This window comes from Sycon ciliatum, chromosome 11 (assembly GCF_964019385.1).
Source record: "Sycon ciliatum chromosome 11, ocSycCili1.1, whole genome shotgun sequence".
In the NCBI taxonomy this organism is placed as follows: Eukaryota; Metazoa; Porifera; class Calcarea; order Leucosolenida; family Sycettidae; genus Sycon; species Sycon ciliatum.
Genome location: NC_088653.1, coordinates 24,046,758 through 24,067,003, shown reverse-complemented (window position 1 = coordinate 24,067,003; position 20,246 = coordinate 24,046,758). Strand labels below are relative to the sequence as shown.

At 46.8% G+C, this 20,246-nt stretch overlaps 1 protein-coding gene and 2 long non-coding RNA genes across 3 annotated transcripts in view; 2 read left to right on the top strand and 1 right to left on the bottom strand.

Moving 5' to 3' along the window:
- Positions 1-501: 501 nt before the first annotated feature.
- On the top strand, positions 502-3,653 carry LOC135827359 (uncharacterized). Its single transcript, XR_010555407.1, has 2 exons — positions 502-916; positions 3,221-3,653. It is a non-coding gene; the product is annotated as an uncharacterized LOC135827359 (long non-coding RNA).
- Positions 3,654-6,862: 3,209 nt separating this feature from the next.
- Positions 6,863-9,960, bottom strand: LOC135827392 (uncharacterized). Its single transcript, XR_010555430.1, has 3 exons — positions 9,598-9,960; positions 9,134-9,413; positions 6,863-7,740 (listed from the first exon to the last, which is right to left on the bottom strand). It is a non-coding gene; the product is annotated as an uncharacterized LOC135827392 (long non-coding RNA).
- A 51-nt stretch (positions 9,961-10,011) lies between these two features.
- LOC135827204 (synaptic vesicle 2-related protein-like) overlaps positions 10,012-20,246 on the top strand; it is a 31,109-nt gene continuing 20,874 nt past the window's right edge. The window contains exons 1-2 of the mRNA XM_065339733.1: positions 10,012-10,449; positions 17,193-17,347. Of these exons, the coding sequence (XP_065195805.1) occupies positions 17,221-17,347 (127 nt within the window). The 5' untranslated portion in view covers positions 10,012-10,449; positions 17,193-17,220. The remainder of the gene's footprint in view (positions 10,450-17,192; positions 17,348-20,246) is intronic.

The following is a 20,246-nucleotide window of genomic DNA, read 5'->3' as shown; positions in this document are numbered from 1 at the left end:
GATCAAGGTGGGGTGGGGGGGGGGTAGATCAAGGTGGGGGGGGGGGGGTAGATCAAGGTGGGGGGGGGGGGTAGATCAAGGTGGTGGGGGGGGGGGGGTAGATCAAGGTGGGGTGGGGGGGGGGGGTAGATCAAGGTGGGTGGGGGGGGGGGGTAGATCAAGGTGGGTGGGGGGGGGGTAGATCAAGGTGGGGTGGGGGGGGGGGGGTAGATCAAGGTGGTCAAGTGCACTACAATTTACAAGTACAGTACTGTCGAGCACCGAAGAACGGAGCGCCGAAGAACGGACCGCCGAAGAACGGAGCGCCGAAGAACGGAGCGTGCAGCCATCTTGCAAGACAAGAAAAGTTATGACCGTCCTCCACTCACCCTAAACGAAAATATATTTTAAAAACTAACCACCTAGAATCGATTGTGGAAATGGATGTACGATGTCTTCAATTGCTCAACCAGTATTTGTGTGTCTGTGTGAGGGTGTGTGTACGTATGTGCGTGTGTACGTACGTACGTGTGCGAGTATGTGCGCGTGTACGTTCGTATTGTATGTGCTTGTCCGCGTGTATACATGCGTGCATGTGTGTCCGTACCCGAATGCAGCCGAGTGGTCACAGCTCAACACCATTGCCCGCGAATGTGACGACACAGTTTTCTACGTACCATACGCTGGCCATCACCCCATGAACAACACAGTTCAGTGGAGCGAAGCCAACACACAATGTGGCGGCAAACTTATTGAGAGAGCTGACTTTAGCAAGGGAAACTGCTTGCGGCATTTCGTTAAGTCTGCCAACCAGATGTTTGGAGTTAAGTCTTACAAGGTCTGGTCCCAGAAAGCGGACCATTCAATTGGTTACCTTGGCGACTACGAGTCCCTCGTCCAAGAGGTGGCGTCCGTGAGGCTGTTGCCGCTCTGCAAGGTGAGTCCAGCATTGTGTGCATACATGCACGTGTGTGTGTGTGCGCGCGCGCGCGTGCGTGTGTGTGTGTATGTGACCAAGTCTGTAACCGAGTCTCTGCATACCGTAATGTCGCGTATAAAAGCAGGTCCTTACGGCCATACAGTATAAGCCGGTGTTCAAACCATGCTTCTATTCAAGTTACGCTTCTGTTCAAAACATGCTTCTACGTCAGAATCATCAGTGTACACTATGCAGTGCACATGTTCATGCATGTAGTGTGCACTGTACGTGTACTTGCACGTATGCTTCTATTCAAATCGCGCTTCTGTGTCACGGCATCCAGCCGAGTCTCACGCGAACCCTGAAATTTATTTTATTTTTTATTTAAGTCGATGCAGCTTACTCTAAGTCTACAAATTTGCGGCTCATTCGAATTTCGCCCTCCCAGGGCTAAAACCCATTTCGGCCGCACCAAATTTGCGGCCAAACATGACCAGGCCAAAAAAAGCCGAAAATAAATATGCGCCGAATATTTGTTGACTTACAGAACTATAATTTCACAAATGTTCGGTGTTTCGGTGCGTCTGTTTCATACCTAAAATTTCAATACACCGAACAAACACTAACATACATAATCCAATAGGGAACTGCTTCTCTGTACCTAAAATTTCTGTTGACCTAACCTGGCCTTTTGTCTTCATACCGAAAATACTGAGCACGGGAAATTTTTGAAATTACAGTATACTATAATAATAATAACCTTTATTAGGATGACCCAAAGGCAATTCGCCTATCGAGCGGTTCACCGCGTTGAATGGTTGTGGTATGACAAAGCAAAGAGGCAACCATTGTGTGTGTGTGGGGGGGGGGGGGAGGGGGGAGCTTCGAACTATGCACAGTGAAGGGATATGACGGTCAAATGAACGGTACAGTCCATGGTAGGTGTCTGTATTTGGTGAGACAAAACCTGGGTGCGACTTATACTCCAGCGCGGCTTACACTCCGCAAATGAGATAGTGGTTTCCAGTAACCAGGTACTAAACTGTGTGCTCATGGCTACTGCTGCAGGTCAAATGCATGGTATCGTTGCCATGAACAACCTATTGCTGACTGTGGCTCGTCGAAAGCGGCGTGAACAGCGCTCGTCCCCGCTTTTCTAATCCCACACGACGCGTGTCTTGTCTCGATGTGTTCTGCAATGCATGACATACCGTAGTTGACAACCACCTGCCGTGCGATGTGTGCACCACTCTCCCCGATGCAGCACACTTCACTGCGTAGACAACATGTACCGTAAAGTACCGCCAGAGCGTCCCACCATCTCGTCCTTTCGTGGCCGTATTGTGATGGTGGTGTCCTGTCTGTAGGTCACGCGACACGAACCTTGTACACACGTTGCACGTTGTGGAGTCAATCCGTACTCAATTCATCTTCGAGCGGACACGAGCTCCACACGAAAACCTGCTAAGTGTGACCTCAGTACACTAAGGTTCTCACACCGTACATACTTCGTTGCACTCTGCCATGCGATTTTCAATTCCCTGGCTGTAAACGAAGGTGGGGCGTTCTCGCGAGACGGAACGCTCTCGCAGTACTTGACAGTACTAGCAGGGGCGTCGGAAGGTGTTCCACATTGGTGCGGCCCTGAAGATGCGAGGGGTCCAGGCCCTTCCTCGGGAAGCCTTTTGGAAAGTTGGGCCTATGTAGCCTATACTTCATTGCTTTGCTACTCTGACTGAGCCCCCCCCCCCCCCCCCCTTGTGAAAAAGTGACCCCTACTCATTTGTTGATTTTTTTGTGTTTTCCATGCTATTCAACGGGAATTCAGTCCATAGTCACTACTATAGTCCATTTCAAAACTATAGACACGCAGTGTTTTTTTTAAATATTTCAAATTTGGCTCGAATGTTTTGAGAATAGTTTTCGGAATATTGCTCAGGTCCGCTCCACAATTACTCTCATATAGTTTCTAAACGATTGGATAACAGACGCCCAACTTGGAAAAAATTATGCACAACGTGATCACAGATTTTATGTGGTATAGATGCTGGCATAACGGTTTTTGCCTAGGTACGCGTCTATAGTTTTGAAATGGACTGTAGAGGGTTCATAAAGGCACATTTGTGAGGGGTGAAGTCGGGGGTTCACCGCCGTACGCTGCATTCGGCATGGCAAAACAACTTTGGACAATGGAAAACGAGTTACGGGGTAGCTGTCCCCCCCCCTACTATTTTGACCTGGCTAGAACCGTGCATGGCCTGCAAGTGGGGTTTGGTGTGTGTTTGTGTGCCTGTTTGCCTGTGCCGCTGTGCCGCTGTGCAGAATAAGAAGCCGCAGAGAATGCACCACCACTAACATGCCATGCATGTAACCGCCGGTAGTGCCGTGGCCAACGACGACAGGATGTGCTCATCAGCGTCCGGACCCGTGAACGGACGTCATCGCCCAAGGAGCCGAGCAGCTGCTCATTTGGTGTCCTGTTCGCTTTGCCGCACGTCCTTCTGTTGTCCCCGTTTATGCTGGCAGGGTTCTTTGTTTTCCATTCCTCTTTCTTTCTAGGTTGTTCTGATGCATTACCATTTTCGTTCCGGTGCTGCACCAGTAGAATATTGTTTGGTAAATAACTACCATCTCATTCTGGTACAATATGTCATAATTATGTGTGTCTAGTTCTGTAAGCAAACAATCGTTTCCTCTCCATTGCATTTCTTTAGGTTCTATCCGGTATAGTTTGGTGTTGTTGGCGGTTATTTTCCTCTGGTCCGTGCACATGTGTGTGTGTGTGCGTGTGTGTGTGCGTGCGTGCGTGCCAGCTAGTTCGGTTGGTAGGCACACTTATGCCTGATTGTGTTGGGTCTGTTGCCAACAGGCTCGGCTGCTTGAAGGTGTAATGTTGTACCTGCCACCTTTGTTGGTTTCAGGGTTCATATACTTTCTATGTGAAGTATACATACCTGTTTAAATAAGTGAAGCTTTTATCAGATCCACTCTGATTTAGCCACTCACACTGGTAGCAAATATTACCTTCACTGGGGGCAGGGGTAACTGCAGTTGGATCCCGGGACGGATACCCTGATGCCGTCAATCCTTTTTCTGCACCTTGTCCTCACCCACTTACTGAGGTGTGGTGAGCCCATAAGTGGGATCATTTTCAAATCCCCCCAGAGTTTTGGGGGTTTCAGGGGTGTCGGCCATTGGGCGGTTCAATAACCAATTGAGTCATCTGTCCAAGATTCCTTTTGCGTCTCTCTCCCCTCTCCGGTGGGGGGGGGGGGGGGCTGACGTGACCAGTTTTGGCAGTGAGCAGCAAGTAAGTACAAGTACAGTCTGTGTGGGTGGGTGCGCGCGCTTGTGCATGTGTGTGCATGTGCGTGTGCATGTGCGTGTAGTTGAATATAGCCCTGAGGAGTGAAATATGCAGGAATATTTGACTGCTTAGGTATGGCAAAAATCTATGTGAGTCAATGGTAGCAAAAATCTATGTGAGTCAATAGTACTTAGGGGGCGTTCGTTTTTGATCTACAGGTTTGGGTAGAAACTACTTCTTACGGTAGAGGTGTTCGTTTTTTGAAAAAAATCTACTCAAAAGGGTAGATTCTACTTTCCTCTACCGGCTCTACCGGGAAAAAGTTGGTAGAATCCGGTAGAAGTTGGTAGAGCTACGGGATTTCCAGCAAGATCAAGGATTTGTACACAACTCCATAAAAAAAAGAAACATTTCTCGTACACATCGTGTAAACTACTAGATCTGGTAGAACAGCGTTCTTACACTTGCCTCTACCATCTACCTCTATCGGTAGAGTGACTCTACTCTACTCTACCAGGTAGCTAAAACGAACGCAGCCTAGGCTAAGGGAGTGATAAATGCATTTATGCGCTGCAGCGTGCTGGTACATAATCGATTATACAGTCATTACATGGTCGCATCGGATCACCATGTGCACTGCACGCAGCGTTCTGTACGCGCTGAGGGCGCCGGCCCCGGTCAATCGACTGGATTTCCATGTCCGCTACAGTACCATACCTGCGCGCTCCCTTGCTGTTCCGTGTATTTTTCGTGTCATGTAGATCTGCAGTACTCATGGTACTACTACTACTAGTCTGTCCCTCCGGGGCCTCCAGGAACTTGCGATTCCGCGGCCGCGTTGTTTTCCGCGAACAAAAGTCCGTGAAATCCGCGATATTTGAAAAATCATCCGCGATTCTTGTAGAAAACTGTCCTTGATACTTGAAAAGCACCGCGATAATTATTTCGAAAAGCAACCGCGATATTCGAGTCTTTCTTCGATGTTGTTTAGTTCTTGAAGCTCATCAGTAGTTTACTTGTGAGATCGACACCAGAATGGAGAAGTTTCTGGGAAAATCAGCGGCTGACAAGTCACAAAATAAGGCTCGCGTCGAGTGTTGTCCGAGGATGGAGGAAAGCTGTCTTGCAAGCTCCTGTCCAGGCAGTTGAACACAGTCAGCGCAGCACACGTTCTGTTTTGTCATGCATGATTTATGCTGTACGACTCGTACATCGTACACCACTACAGTACAAATACCAAAAATCGGCCGCAATTTCCGCAATTTTAGCACAATAATCCCGCAATATTCCCCGCAATTTGTGGCATTTTACCTCGCAACTTTTTCCGCGATATTTCCGAAATGTCTCCGCAAGTTTCTGGAGGGACAGACTAGTGCATAGGTATGTAGTACTAGTAGTAACGGTGGATTTCCCAGCACAGCATGTGGATGACGATTGTGAAGAGTTTAGCAGGTTTCACCACACCCCATCTTTTTTTATTTTTGGCCCACCATGTTCACCAACCCTTCGAAGGCTTCGTGGCAGGGAGTCGTATAGACCCGGGAGGCGACACGCGCATCACTTGTGCACAACCATGATCGACTCACCGATTCAAAATATTACGACCTGCTCGGTGTGGGACAAGTCCGTACATAGGTCATAGCGCCCGGGAAATCCGTACATAGCGTCGTCTTCGTCCTTTCGCTGAACAATTGTGGTCAGACTTTCGATCTCCATCGCCGAAATACAGCCATCTGTGGCCATCGCTGAGGAGTTCACTAATAAAGGGTCTTGTTCACTGGCTTACTCACTGGCTTTGCACTGCCACTCGAACTCTGAGGCACTTTGACCACCTAAGATGAGGTAATCCTTTCTTTACAAATTGCCTCAATATTTTCTCACCTTTAGGGCAATGAAGTAATTTTTTTCCTTGTGACTAACTTCGACCGACCAAGTTGCCCTGTCCCAGTGATCTACAATACTTATATTGCACATTTGTGAAATATTGGACCTATCCAGATAAACGAAATGACTTATATTCGAAATTACATTTTCCAAAGTTTTCCTTCACAAATAGTCCCAATTTGTTCTCACCTTTAGGGCAATGAAGTAATTTTTTCCTCGTGACTAACTTCGACAGACCAAGTTGCCCTGTCCCAGTGATCTACAATACTTATATTTCACATTTGTGAAATATTGGACCTATCCAGATAAACGAAATGACTTTTATTCGAAATTACATTTTCCAAAGTTTTCCTTCACAAATAGTCCCAATTTCTTCTCACCTTTAGGGCAATGAAGTCAATTTTTCTTCAGGACTAACATCGGCTAACAAAGTGGCGCTGTCCCAGTGATCTACAATACTTATAATCATTGCACATGTGAAATATTGGGAGTCACAGAGTGAGGAAATGGCCTAAATTGAAACTTGAACTGTTCTGCCAAGTTTTATGCCAAGAACGCAGGGCTGAGAGCCCGCAAGAGCCATCCCGGAAGATCTTGTGCGCCACCAACCGAACCTTCGGTGAATGTTCACAAGGTTAGAAGCTCGCACAGATAACACACATTGGATGCTAATAGTAATACTTGCACTCAGGAATGTGTGCAAATACGACAGAATTAATTCCAAATAAAGTCAACAATAGCTGCCTCAACACAGTGCTATCAACACAGTGCTATCAACCATCCGTATTTTCCATATTTGTACGGAAAATCACTACTTCGTCCGCACTATGGATTTTGAGAAAAATGTACGGAAAATTGAACGGGATTGATCAGTATGTATAAGCATTGCAAGTGCAAGCTGAGCGATGAAAAGAAGAGAACCGAGTGGAAAGAAAACGCTGCAGTGGAGAGTCCTTAGAAAAGACTTTAAAAATATCAATAATATCGCTGCACGAGATCATCCTTATAAGTTATAACGTCAGCTGATCGTACTGTGGTTGATTCATACGGCGGTAAATACACACCTGCCTACACACGCTCTCTAAACTGAAAAGTTATTCTGGCACAGAGCTCTCCTTCCCGCCACCACCACCATCATCAGTTCGCGTCTGGCGCCTAGTCGATGCAGGGTGAGTGGTGTCCGACATAGCAGGCTGGTACATCAGGTAGCGTATGGCGCATAGCAGATGACACAGCAACAACATAGCTTGATTGCGACGTACCTTTCGTCCCGGCTGGACTCATCAGGCAATCTTCTTCTTAGATGTCTTCACAAGGAGCTTGACTCGGGAGAATGAAGTTGAAGACTCCACTGCAACTGCACTTATGGTTGGTTCATATGGTGGTAAATACACACCTGGCAATATGGGGGTAAATACACGCCTGCCCAGACACGCTCTCTAAACTGCAAAGTTATTCTGGCACAGAGCTCTCCTTCTCACTACCACCACCACCACCACCACCATCAGTTCGCGCCTGGCGCCTAGTCGATGCATGGTTAGCGGTATCCGACATAGCAGGCTGGCACATCAGGTAACGCATGGCACATAGAAGATGGCAACGACATAGCTTGATTGCGATGTACATTTCGTTCTCTCAGTTGTGCTGTAGCCTGAAAAAGGAAATAAGACAATGCATCCACATGACACAGACAAGTTGCATACTGCTTGATAACAGAGAAAGAAAGTCAGTGGTCACACAAGTGTTTGGTCGTCCCTGAAACGAAGATCATTCCAGGGGGGGGGGGGGGGGGGAGCTAAAATCTCAGTCGACTGACGCTATGCATACACATGTACATGCATGCGATTTTCGTCGTCCATTCATTTCGGAGGGTGGAGAGGAGGTCCGAGTACGAAATGAATGATGTTTTTTCAGGGATGACTAATCACTTTTGCGATGACCCCTTATTGCATCAATTTATCGTCTGAACTGCGCAATTGAGTCCCACTTTTATTATGTTGGGTCCAGATTTCAAGACTCGTGAAGTTCGAGGCGAAAAGCAGGCCGATGAAGGGACGCCAGTAATTCAGTCTAGTCCGGTGTCATGGAGAGGGGCCGATGAACCGGCAACAAGAGAATTCAATACACATGCTACTCTTCAGTTCATTGCTGGGGAAGACTACTCAAGGCCACGTCACTCCGGCAATTCAATGTACAAATCAGCAGCAACACTTTCAAACGTATTCCTACCAGCTGACCAGCAAGTTACCAGCCATCAGCTCTTCAAATAATTTCAACTTAACAGGAGAGGAGATGGACAGATCGGAAAGTATCGTGGCAAGCTCAGGACAACACACGTCCGGCCCTATGTAACAACAGTGGAAAGTGCGTGCCATGGTATATTTTCGAAGGCATATCAAGAACCAGCTAATGTGGACTGGGAGTCCATTTGCATCGTCCGATCAGCTGCTACAAGTGCCGTGAGCCAATGGCAAACACGTTTAACAGAGACTACTACCTCTACTGAATGCAACTTTGGCATGGCAGAGATCTACAAGCACGTTATCTTATCTATCAATAGAGTTGTATCCTCGTATGACTATATGAAGTGTGGGGTCATACTGTACTGCAGACGCGTCTACGACCTGGTTGGAAATGTACGCAACAGTTCCCACCCTCTTGACCAGAGATCGCACACACCCTAGGGTTTTGATGGGTTTGTACGACTCCCAGCTCTTGACTTTTGTTGGGTGTACGAGACGCACGCACAGTTTTCTTAGGGTGAGTACTTTTTCATGTAGTACTGAATGCGGCAAGCAGGACTCGCCCATCCGCCCCTCCCCAAATGGATCTACTCGAATGGTTCCGGAGGTAGGGGTGCTCTGGCGGGATTTTACGACATACACAAGCACGCACACACGCACACAATATACACCCGCACACACACATATACACACGAACGCACGCTATGTCGCACGTCTTGGGCATGGCTTCGTGAATACAAATAATAATTTAATGTTATAATTTATAGGATCCAAATGTTAGAGCAGCTTTACAAAACCTACCGTTCAATACCGGATCATCTTGTGACAGCTTCCTTGCAACACCCATGACTTGACCCCACTTCGTCTTGACGTCGGGAAATCGTTCACGCCGGAGTTGGGACACGACTCATTGAAATCCAGGCCTATCTGCAGCTGGGAGCAGGACAGAGCTGATGGACGTCAGCAGCGGCTGTAGAACAACCATAAACGAGTCTTCTTTCTCCGCAGTCAGGCGGGACAGCAGCTTTGCAACGCAAGCTTCTTGCCTTGTGGGTCTTTAGCGGCTGGGATTCGGAACGCTCTGTAGAAACCATTGAACAAGTACTGCACTCTATCAACCCACAAGTATTTCTTCCAATTCATGATTATTCGCAACTTTTTATGCAGTACGCGCACCAGATCAGAAGCCGCTAAGTAGCAAGGTTGAAAGTTTCAAGACAAATTGAAAAATATAATAACATAGAAAATTAGAATTCAAACCATACCTGTGGCCCAAGCCAGGCAATACAAACTGAGCGTTCACGCGAAGAGAACGTAGATCTACGTCAGCTGAGGTTTCCTTAGGATCAGGAGGTGATTCTTGACCCGGATCTGGATCGCGATCTGCAGCACTCTCTGCCTCAATCACGATCATCAAATGCAACTAATTACTTGGAAAAGTAGTTCATTCTTCTTATCCTATCGATCCTGCACGAGTCCGTTCCCCAAGGAGTGCACTCCCAAAGACTCCCATGGCATAAGTACGCGGAGTAGTTGGTTTATAACTCAGGGCACGTACCGGGGGATATCTGAGGGAAAAGTGGGAGAAAGTGCCGCGAGTCAATCATAGTCGGCCCGGAAGGCCTCGTGTCGCCTCCCGGGTCTATACCACACCCCATCTTTTTTTATTTTTGGCCCACCATGTTCACCAACCCTTCGAAGGCTTCGTGGCTTTGTTCGACGGTACTTGTAGTTGTACAGACAGTCATGCATACTGGCTACTCTCCCGGTGCAGTACTGCAGACCCTAGCCCTGGCTACTCTCCCGGTGCAGTACTGCAGACCCTAGCCTGCCTAGTAAGTAGTAGATCTACACTGAGTCTGTCAACAGTCATTAGGACATGCTCCTCCGCTCGTGAGTGAGTCGAGTTGTCCCAAACCAGAGTTTCTCGCAAGACAGCTAGCTGCACGCTCATGGTCTGCCCAGGCGGGTCCTCTTCCGCGCCTCGCAAGACGAATCATTCGGTAGCAAACACAGAGGTTATGTCATGACGGCAAAGCGGACGTTGTGCCGATAGAGTGCCGCTAGAGTGGAGCGGGTTCTTGTCGGACGTGGCCGGACGTGACGGTCGTGCTCCGGTAAGAATGGTTGCAGTGTGCGTGTGCGTGCGTGCGTGTGTATATACCGGTATTATAATAATTATATGTGTGTGTGGGTGTGGGTGTGTGTGGGTGTTTGAGTGTCCTGAAGTAAGAACATTGCTTGTTTTACAGGGCATTATGTTGTTATATAGGGGATTTTCAGGACCGCCGGAAGCAGTTTATGAATAGTCCGGCCATCCCATAGCCTTTCATACAGTTTGTGTAATAATTATAGTGAGTGCACGCGACTTCCTCAGCAGTAAGCATGACTGTGTAGGTAGCCAACACGTTGGTCTGCTGATGACCAGACCAACCGGAGCGGACCGGTTCCGGCACCAGCAAGGTCCCCTGAACCTCACCACCACTGCCACGATTCAGGTTGTGCGTGCTTCCCCTAGCTGCATCTCATGTTTGGCATTCTAAGTGGTCTTTGTAAAAAAATAATAATAAAAATAAAAATAAAGTGGTATACAGTGGCGTGTAGGTGGTGAGCAACGCCAGAGTGTGCAAGAAGTAGGATATCTACAACTACCGTGTTCCCGGCAATGCTTGTACCATCATCCTTCAATGCGACGGACACCACCATAGGCGGTCAGCCTTTGGGTCATCCCAATAACGTTAAGGCTCGGATGGTGAGCCAATTTAATTACGGTAGAAGAGGACAAGGACAAACTGTTACGAGTTACGGCGCAATCAGACTACCGATAAAAAGTGACGGAATGGGAAAGTTTCCAAGGTGATTTGATCACGTGACGTTACTGGCACGTTACCGGCGGAAATGTTTTACTACCGCGGCTGCTGCGGCGGTAACTGCATTCCGGCAGTAAAAAGAGTGCTCAGGCTGCGAAAAAGGGAAAATCCCTTCTCAGCGCCGCGGTGAGAGCTGCAAAACTTACGTACTGGTAACATTAGGTTATCGGTAGTGTGAATGTCCTTCACGGTTTATCGCCTTTCACGGTTTTACTGGATTCACGGTAGTCTGAACGCGCCCTAATGACTAACTATCCACCAACGTAACCAGATCATAGACAGTCAGCGTGTGTGACAAAAACGGCACAAAACTGACAAGGAGTTTTGTGCCATTTTGTTGCACTCGCTGACTGTATAATTATGATCTGGTTACATTGGTGGACAGTTAGTCATAACTCGTAACATTTTGTCCTTCTCCTGTCTTAGTTATTATTATTATTATTATTTGAAAGTAGGACGGAGGCAGAAAATATTACAAAAAATGTATTATCTACGCATGTATCTACGCAAGAGTCACCACCAGCCAATTAGGACATGTGTCACAGTATTGAACGTTTTCGTTCCCTTCTTGTCAAAATACTACAGGGAATGATGGAAATAAGCTAAAAGACTACAACTATAAGGAAAAGAAGTTCAGAAATATATCACTCCAATTATGTGTAGAAGTGACACGAAAAAAATATATAATGAATCAAGAAAACAGCATGCAAATCCAGTAAGTGACAAAAACGTAGTGACAAGAAAAAGAGAGAAATATCAAGAGATCTATTTCGCACCTTCACGACGAACAGTGCCAAACAACTGCAAAGACAACACATTCTCCTTCTGAACACAAAGCTCAGGGTCTAACTTACGTATGTACAAAGCTTCCAACACGGCAAGATGTAACAAAGACCTACCACGCGACAAAACAGAGAATACATCATCGGAATACCACTCACGACAACTAGCACTGACCGACAGGTGACACTTGATTGCCGAGGTGACGTTTCCCTGACCCGACGACTTGGCCGTTGTCACCTCCGATATTGGCGCTTGCGAATCTCTCCCATTACGCCCTGCGTCCCTGCAATTCCGATTGCCTCGGTCGAGATCAGTGTGCTGCTCCACGTCCAGTCTGTCCTGCTTCCGTGGTCTACCTCGTTTCTTCACATTAACCGTTGTTGTCACTTCCAGTATTGGTTCTTTTGATTCGTCATCAATTCGTCTCCTCAATTGACTTCTGGTGACTCGTCCGGGGCTCGATTGTCCAGATGTCAGTTTCGGTGGTTTCCGTATAGGTCTCTTCTTCTTGTTGACTGTTGTTTGGGCTGGCTCCAGCCCTCCGCCCGACGAAAAGGAGGAGGCGTCGGCAAGCGTATCCACAGCGGACTTGGACAAGTCCACCTCAGACATAGACTGCACTGGACACTTCGGTGGACGACCACGCCGAGGTCGAGAACCACGTGCAGCTACAGGGACAAGATTCAACGGTACATGTTGACGAATCCGTGCGCCCAGGTGCTGAAAGGTTCTACCTACGTACCGATTTTCACAATTTCGGCACTGAAAGAAATAGATTAAATTACTTTTGCTTAGGGTAGGTAGAACGTCCTTCTTCACGCTGAACGCACGGGTCGTCCCAAAGATGACATACAATTTGACACACGGATAAGAGGAACAAACAATATTCCGCACCTCCTTCTCGACGCGCGAAGAACCGGCACCAACCCATGGCAAACGTAGTACCACAGGGCATCTCTCTGGTCCAAAAGTAATCGTCTTTTCCAAGGTCGGTTTCTGGTTGATGAGTTTCATTAAAAGTGTCTTTGGATAGCCATTCTTTGTCATTATGGTTAAGAGTCGTTCTAGTTCCTCGTCCAGCAGATGAGGGGAACATATCCTATGTGCACGGTAGACAAGGGCCTTGACGAGGTGTGTTTTGGACTTAGTTGGAGTAAAACTTGACCATGGGATATACAAGCCTGTGAAAGTGGGCTTTCTATAAATGGTCGTGTCCATGTTGTGCGTATCCATGTTACGAGAAATACTAACATCCAGGAAAGAAAGGGTACCATTGTTTTCACCATCTGATGTGAATTTTAATGCTGGATGTAAGGAGTTGAGAGTTTCCATAAACCTATCACAGGTTTCCTTGTCGTCGTCGTGACAATACACATCATCAACAAAACGACAGTACATTGATGGCCAAAGTGAAGGGTCAATAGACGACTCGCAGAAGCCAACAAATATGTTCGCCAAGACTGGTCCCAAAGGCGATCCCATGGCGACTCCATCATTCTGTTTGTACATTATATTGTCGAATGAAAACTCCACACCAGACGTGACCATGAACATAAGTTTCACGAACTCTGTTTCATTCAAATCTGGGGGAGTGATAGATCTGTTATGGTATAACGCCATGGCGCAAATGTCTATTGTTTCTCGTAAAGGAACGTTGGTAAACAAGCTCACTACGTCATAGGAGCACATGTAACCATTTGATTCAAATTTCGAATCTCTAAGTTTTTCCACAAACTCAAACGTGTCTTTAACGCAATGTGTGTTGTACAAGGCAAGAACCGGTTCCAGCAAATTGCATAACCACTTCGAAACCTTGTATTGCGGAGATCCAGACATGCTTAAGATCGGGCGTAATGGAATATGTTTTTTATGAATTTTTGGGAGCCCATACATCCTAGGTCTTGTCGAGCCTGTGGGAGCTAGATGATCATACTCATACTTGGTGATCTGATGCGTTCTAGAAAGAAAAAGCAGGTACTTACTCAGCTTGGTATCAATGTTTTCGGTATGGTCATACACATCGCAAGGCCCAAGTCTGCTGAATTTACTAATGTCATTGAGTATGACCAACATTTTCTCCCGGTAATTATCCGCAGACAAGATGACTGTGGCACGGCCTTTGTCCGGTCGAGAGATAACGATTTCTGGATTCTTTCGAAGCTCGTTGATCACTTTCATGTGTTCCCGTGATAGCGTGAATGATCGAGTGTCCGGAGGCGATTGTGCGAACCGAAAGGCTTCAGCGGCCAGTGAAGCCCGACAAGATCCCGCTGCCATATCCGACTTTGCCGGGATGCTAGATAGCTGTTGCTGAAGTAGTTCGAACTCGGCCAGGATATCAGTTTTCCTAAACCTCGGGGGAATACCGAAGTCCATTCCACCGCACAAAACATCCTTTTGAAGCTGGGTTAAGGTAATATCAGAGAGATTGATGATTGTTTCATAATTGTCACTGCAGGTTCCAAACCGGTCCTTCCTCAAAGCTAAAATAATGCCTGTGTGTTTCTTTTCAAGTCTAGAACGCTGCCTACAATCACATTCGGATAATAGCCAAGAGAACCTAATGAAGTCGAATGTATTGAGATGTGTTCGGCTTCTTTGGTAGGAAGACACAAACTTGGATCGTATGCTTTGAAGGTGGGCCTTGGCCTTGTTATGGTCATCTTGTAGCAAGACCTTTTCAATAGAGATGGAATCATAGAGTTTTAATTTGTGAACTCGCTGTTGGAGATACTTAGGCGCGATAGAGTAATGAAGGCAGTCACGAAGCAGTCGCACATGGTAGATGGCTGTGTTAAGGCGTCCCCGGAGAGAAAGGACGTCATTCAGAAGACCGATATGTTCGGTTTGGAGACGTCGCTTGAAGTAGTTAAAGCAGTGGCGTGGAGAAAGAAAGAACAGCAGTGCTACTGGTGTTGTGATAGGCATCAGCAAGGGCTCTCGCCTAGGGCGCTGTGCCACTGGAGCACCAGAGCCCAACCCTCAACAAAAGTCGGTAAGTGTTGCATGGAAGGTCAAAGGAAAAAGACCATGCATGAAGTTATTAGCTGGTGTACGTAACCAATTTTACTAAATCAAACAACCGAAGCAGCAATCGGAGACGCAACTCGGCAACAGCGAGTTGGTTGCGCTATACGGTCACAGGCGGAACGAAGCAGCACCTAAGCAGCGGCGAGATGGCACTACATGCATGGGAAACCGAAAGAAAAATAATAATAATAATAATATCAGGTTTCAGCATCACAGCAGAAGCAGACAAAGTCCACTGTGACGAAAGCAATATGCACTTATAGAGGACTAGACTGTGCGACTAGGAATGTAACAAATTATAGATGGATCCAACTACCGAGCCACGGCGGCTCGGTATATTGTGTGCCTCCACGATTAATAATTTGAAAGTAGGACGGAGGCAGAAAATATTACAAAAAATGTATTATCTACGCATGCATCTACGCTTCGTGTCACTTCTACACATAATTGGAGTGATATATTTCTGAACTTCTTTTCCTTATAGTTGTAGTCTTTTAGCTTATTTCCATCATTCCCTGTAGTATTTTGACAAGAAGGGAACGAAAACGTTCAATACTGTGACACATGTCCTAATTGGCTGGTGGTGACTCTTGCGTAGATACATGCGTAGATAATACATTTTTTGTATTATTATTATTATTATTATTTTAATATGGCAATAAGTAGGACGAGCTGAAGCGACATGTGGACTACTTTATTAACAATGTAAGCGATGGAGACGATGCAAGAAACAACCTAAAGGGTAAGGAAAAATACATGTAAGAAGAAAAAGGGCAATGGAAAAAAAAGATGATTCGAACAAGTTTTCGTACAACACTCTTCAGGAATCACCGTTGTACTAAAGAACAAAATGAGAACAAAGGAAATAATATAGCAATCAAGGTAGGGTGACACGATACAATGACAGTACTAGAATATCGAGGTGCGATTTCTCACAAAAGTGTGCAGAAAACAAGGGTATACAAGTAAGAACTAAGCGTGACAAGTGTGTATCAGCAACAAAAAACAAAAACAAAAAAAGTGAGAACGAATGATAATAATAACAATAATAAACAAGAAGGTGACAAAACACATTTAGGCACAAGTGGCAACAACGTTGCCACACTACACAACAGAACATTATTTGAACAATTTTAGGGTAATAACACTATCTTTCTGGACACACAAATTCGGCTTATGAATGCGCTGACAAACAGCTTCCAAAACTTGTAACTGCAAAAGATAACCATGACGAGCACGGCACAAAACAGAAAAACAGGAATCAGAATAAGTACGACAACAGTCAGTACTAGAAACCAAATGATTGTATACTGAAGACTTGTTATTACGAGACGGACGCACACAATCTCGACTCACGCGCACACCCTCACACTCCCTCTCACCCTCACTCAGCCACTTTTTTTGTTTTTGTTTTTTGTTGCTGATACACACTTGTCACGCTTAGTTCTTACTTGTATACCCTTGTTTTCTGCACACTTTTGTGAGAAATCGCACCTCGATATTCTAGTGCTGTCATTGTATCGTGTCACCCTACCTTGATTGCTATATTATTTCCTTTGTTCTCATTTTGTTCTTTAGTACAACGGTGATTCCTGAAGAGTGTTGTACGAAAACTTGTTCGAATCATCTTTTTTTTCCATTGCCCTTTTTCTTCTTACATGTATTTTTCCTTACCCTTTAGGTTGTTTCTTGCATCGTCTCCATCGCTTACATTGTTAATAAAGTAGTCCACATGTCGCTTCAGCTCGTCCTACTTATTGCCATATTAAAATTATTGTCTCCTCGTCGAATTTTTAAATTATTATTATTATTATTATTATTACTGGCCGAGGCGCTCAGTAGTATTATTACTGGCCGAGGCGCTCAGTAGCCTGCGAGCCCTACACTTCCACCCAATTTGAAAAAAATAGGGGCGAAAGTTGGCCAGAGATCCCCAGTTCAAGTACTTTGATTTTCTCGGACCGAATATTCGAGTAACCGACTTTACATGTACATATCATTTTGCACATAACGACTTCCAATGTTTTAAACGATTCTTTCAAATTCCCTAACTCGTTAGGATGTTCGTTAACACCACAGGCAGTTTTCTTCCGGATGGCGAGGGATCCGGATGAAAGAGGACCGGATAAGCGAGGTCTGACAGTACCTTGCACCTGTTTGTGATCATCTTTACCCAGGGGTACCTCACGCGACTCACAGGTTACCATGGAGACAGCCAAACTGCTGGCGACACCACCAGAGGGGGCACTGTCGAGCACCAGCCAGCGGAGTGCCAAACTACCATGGCCGACATCTGCCCCTCCGCTGTATTCAGCCACAGATACGAACGAAAGTAAGCACGGGCGTAGTCCTCACCTATTAATGCCACACGATTTGCCATCGCTTGCTTGCATGCATCTGACTGACCGTGTTGATTTTGGTTGAAAAAATCAAGTGCGAATGAAAGAATGGATTCAGATGGAGAGCCAAGGATGATTTTATAGTAAAGAAAAAAGGAGCAAGAAACTACAAGTTACGCTATAATGTCCACTAACTGGTGGTGTTAGTGGACATTATAGGGTAACTTGTAGTTTCTTGCTCCTTTTTATCTTTAGAATTACAGATGGAGCGGACTCGCTCCCTTCTATTTACACTGCATCGTTCTTAAAACAACGTTTCGGCATATAGCCCTCATCAGGTTTGCAATGATGTGCACTCTACAAAGGAGCAGCAAATATACTGTGCTGTGCTGTGTTTGCGCCAAATGTATCAGCTACAAAGGTGGCGAAAGGGATTGGTGATATATTAATATCCAGATACGATATATTCACAGTAGTGCCCAGCCAGCATTAGTGTTTACTTGCGGCCGCAAGTTGCGGATTTCAACAGCTTCTCGCAGTTTTCTGCTTGCTCTGTCGCCTGCCCTGGCCAGGACTGACACAGCCGAGAACACACTATCCGCAGCAGCTATACTCTCGCCAGAATGTTTGTCGCGCACGTGGTCACCCCATGGCTTATCGAGAGTGCGACGGCGTGCCTCGCCATTGTGCTGCCGAATTCTTGTTTCCAAGGAGCGTTCCGTCTCCCCTACATACGTTTCCCGGCACCATTTGCATTGCAATTCGTAGACTACATTCTTTGTCATACATACTCGTTCGCCTCCAGACTGACAGGTAATGCAAGGCCCTAGTGGACGTCCTCTTCGTCTTTTTTCAGTAATGTTGGGCTCGTTTACGCACTTGGGTGGTAACAGCGCCGAACGGCACAGTTGACGCCTGAGGCTGCCCGAGTGCTCGTATACGACACGTACCGGCAACTTGTATTTCCGTATTGCTTTGTTCACATGGTGGTGTACTTCATCGGACTTGAACGGTAGTTTAAGGAAGGCAGAGCGGGGATTACCGCGTCGTCTGCGCCGAGGTTTCCTGGCAGCTTCCCTTGCTTCCGATATGATACTGTCTGGGTAGTTATTTATGCGCAGTTGTTTGTGTATTTTTTGTTCGCTCTCGGCTTGCATCATGGGGTTAGACGATAGTCGCTGTGCCCTTAGGAATTGAGATTGAGCGACGGCTAACTTGATGTGGTGAGGAACTGCCGATGAATAATCCACCAGTAGGCCACTACTGCATGCCTTCTGGAACAATTTGAATGACAGCTCTCCGGTTTGCCCAACCGCGATCGTTACGTCCATGTAGTCTATGCAGCCACTGTCACAACTTAATTCATGCGTGAATTTGATACGTTCGTGGCTGGCGTTGAATCTTGCTATGAGCTCCAGAAGGCGCTGCCTACCATGTGTCCATAGGATGATGATATCGTCGATGTATCGTCTGAACAGAATAGGTTGGAAGGGTGAGTCCTGAAGAAGTCGTGTCTCAATGGTGTGCATAAACAGGATGGCAAATGGAGGTGCCAGGTTGTTCCCCATAGCAACCCCATCTAGCTGGTGGTAGATCTGTCTGCCAAATCTGAAGTAGTTATGACTCAGAACAAACTTCAGTAGTGTCCTGACTTGGGTCACGCTCAGCCCGAGCATATCAACTCTGTTATGGTGTTGCTCTAGCACGTCACTAACGGCATTCACGCCCTCTTCGATCGGTATGCTGGGATACAAACCCACCACATCCATCGTAGCCAGAATCGTTCCAGCAGGTGCTTTAAGGCCAGGGTATATGGTGCGGATATTGTCCAGCGCGTCTTTGGTGTTGATGAGGTGCGATGGGACAAATGCAAGCAGTTGATGCAATATGCGTTCGAGAACCACCGAAATTCCTGTGACTGGACTGTCACAAGCAGAGACAACAGGTCGGAGGGGCAAATTTTGCTTGTGGTCCTTTGGAAGACCGTATAGTTCCGGGAATCGTGTGTCATGAGGGAGTATTGCAGTCAGAAGATCAGGATCCATATTCGTGCATTACTTTTCCAGTATGGATTTAACCTCTTTCTCATACGCAGTGATAGTTAGATCCACTTTTCTGTACATAGTGCTGTCAGACAGAAGTGCCTCTGCCTTCTCCGGGTAGAGTTCCTGTTTCATACCTACTAGCTTCTTGCTCTTGTCGGATTGCTTTATCACTACACTGGGGTCATGACGAAGTGCTCTCAGTCCGTCGCGTTCCTCTTGCGTCATATTATGCTTGGGAGGTCTTTGTTTGCCATATGCTGCCAAAACTTCGTCCTTGAAGTTGGCCATCTTTCTTTCCCCATCCTGGCTCATTCTGGGCGGTTGCTTGAAGCCATGCTTCTTTAGCTTCCACAGCCTGCGATCACACTCGGTACCGGTATCGTGGTCGTCCTCTGGCTGGTCCACACCCTGAGGCCGTGCCTGCTGCCATCTCAAAGTGTAGGCCATCCGTTCTACGGAGGTGACCACTTCTGATTTCTCACGACTGGTTAACTTGCCCGTGGACGGTACAAAACCGGGTCCCAGTTCTAATACCCGTCTGGCATTGTCTGTTACACACGAGTCCATGACAAGCGTTCGCCGAGAATGCTCCATTCCCGTCCGGCCGGGACTACCCAGGGCTGTCCCACTCTGGTAGGACGACGCGGGCAAACATGCCTCATGCGCTTCCCTGGCATCTTCTTGGGCTTGAAGCCTAGACAGCTTCCATCGAAGCCTTGCATTGGTACGGATGCGCTCCTCCGTAACCACACAGCGCCGCAGGGCGCGAATACGCACGTAATCCTCCCTGGAAAACGACCAAAGCTGTTCGCAGAAGTGCCGGCACTGTCTTGTACGGAAGTCCCTT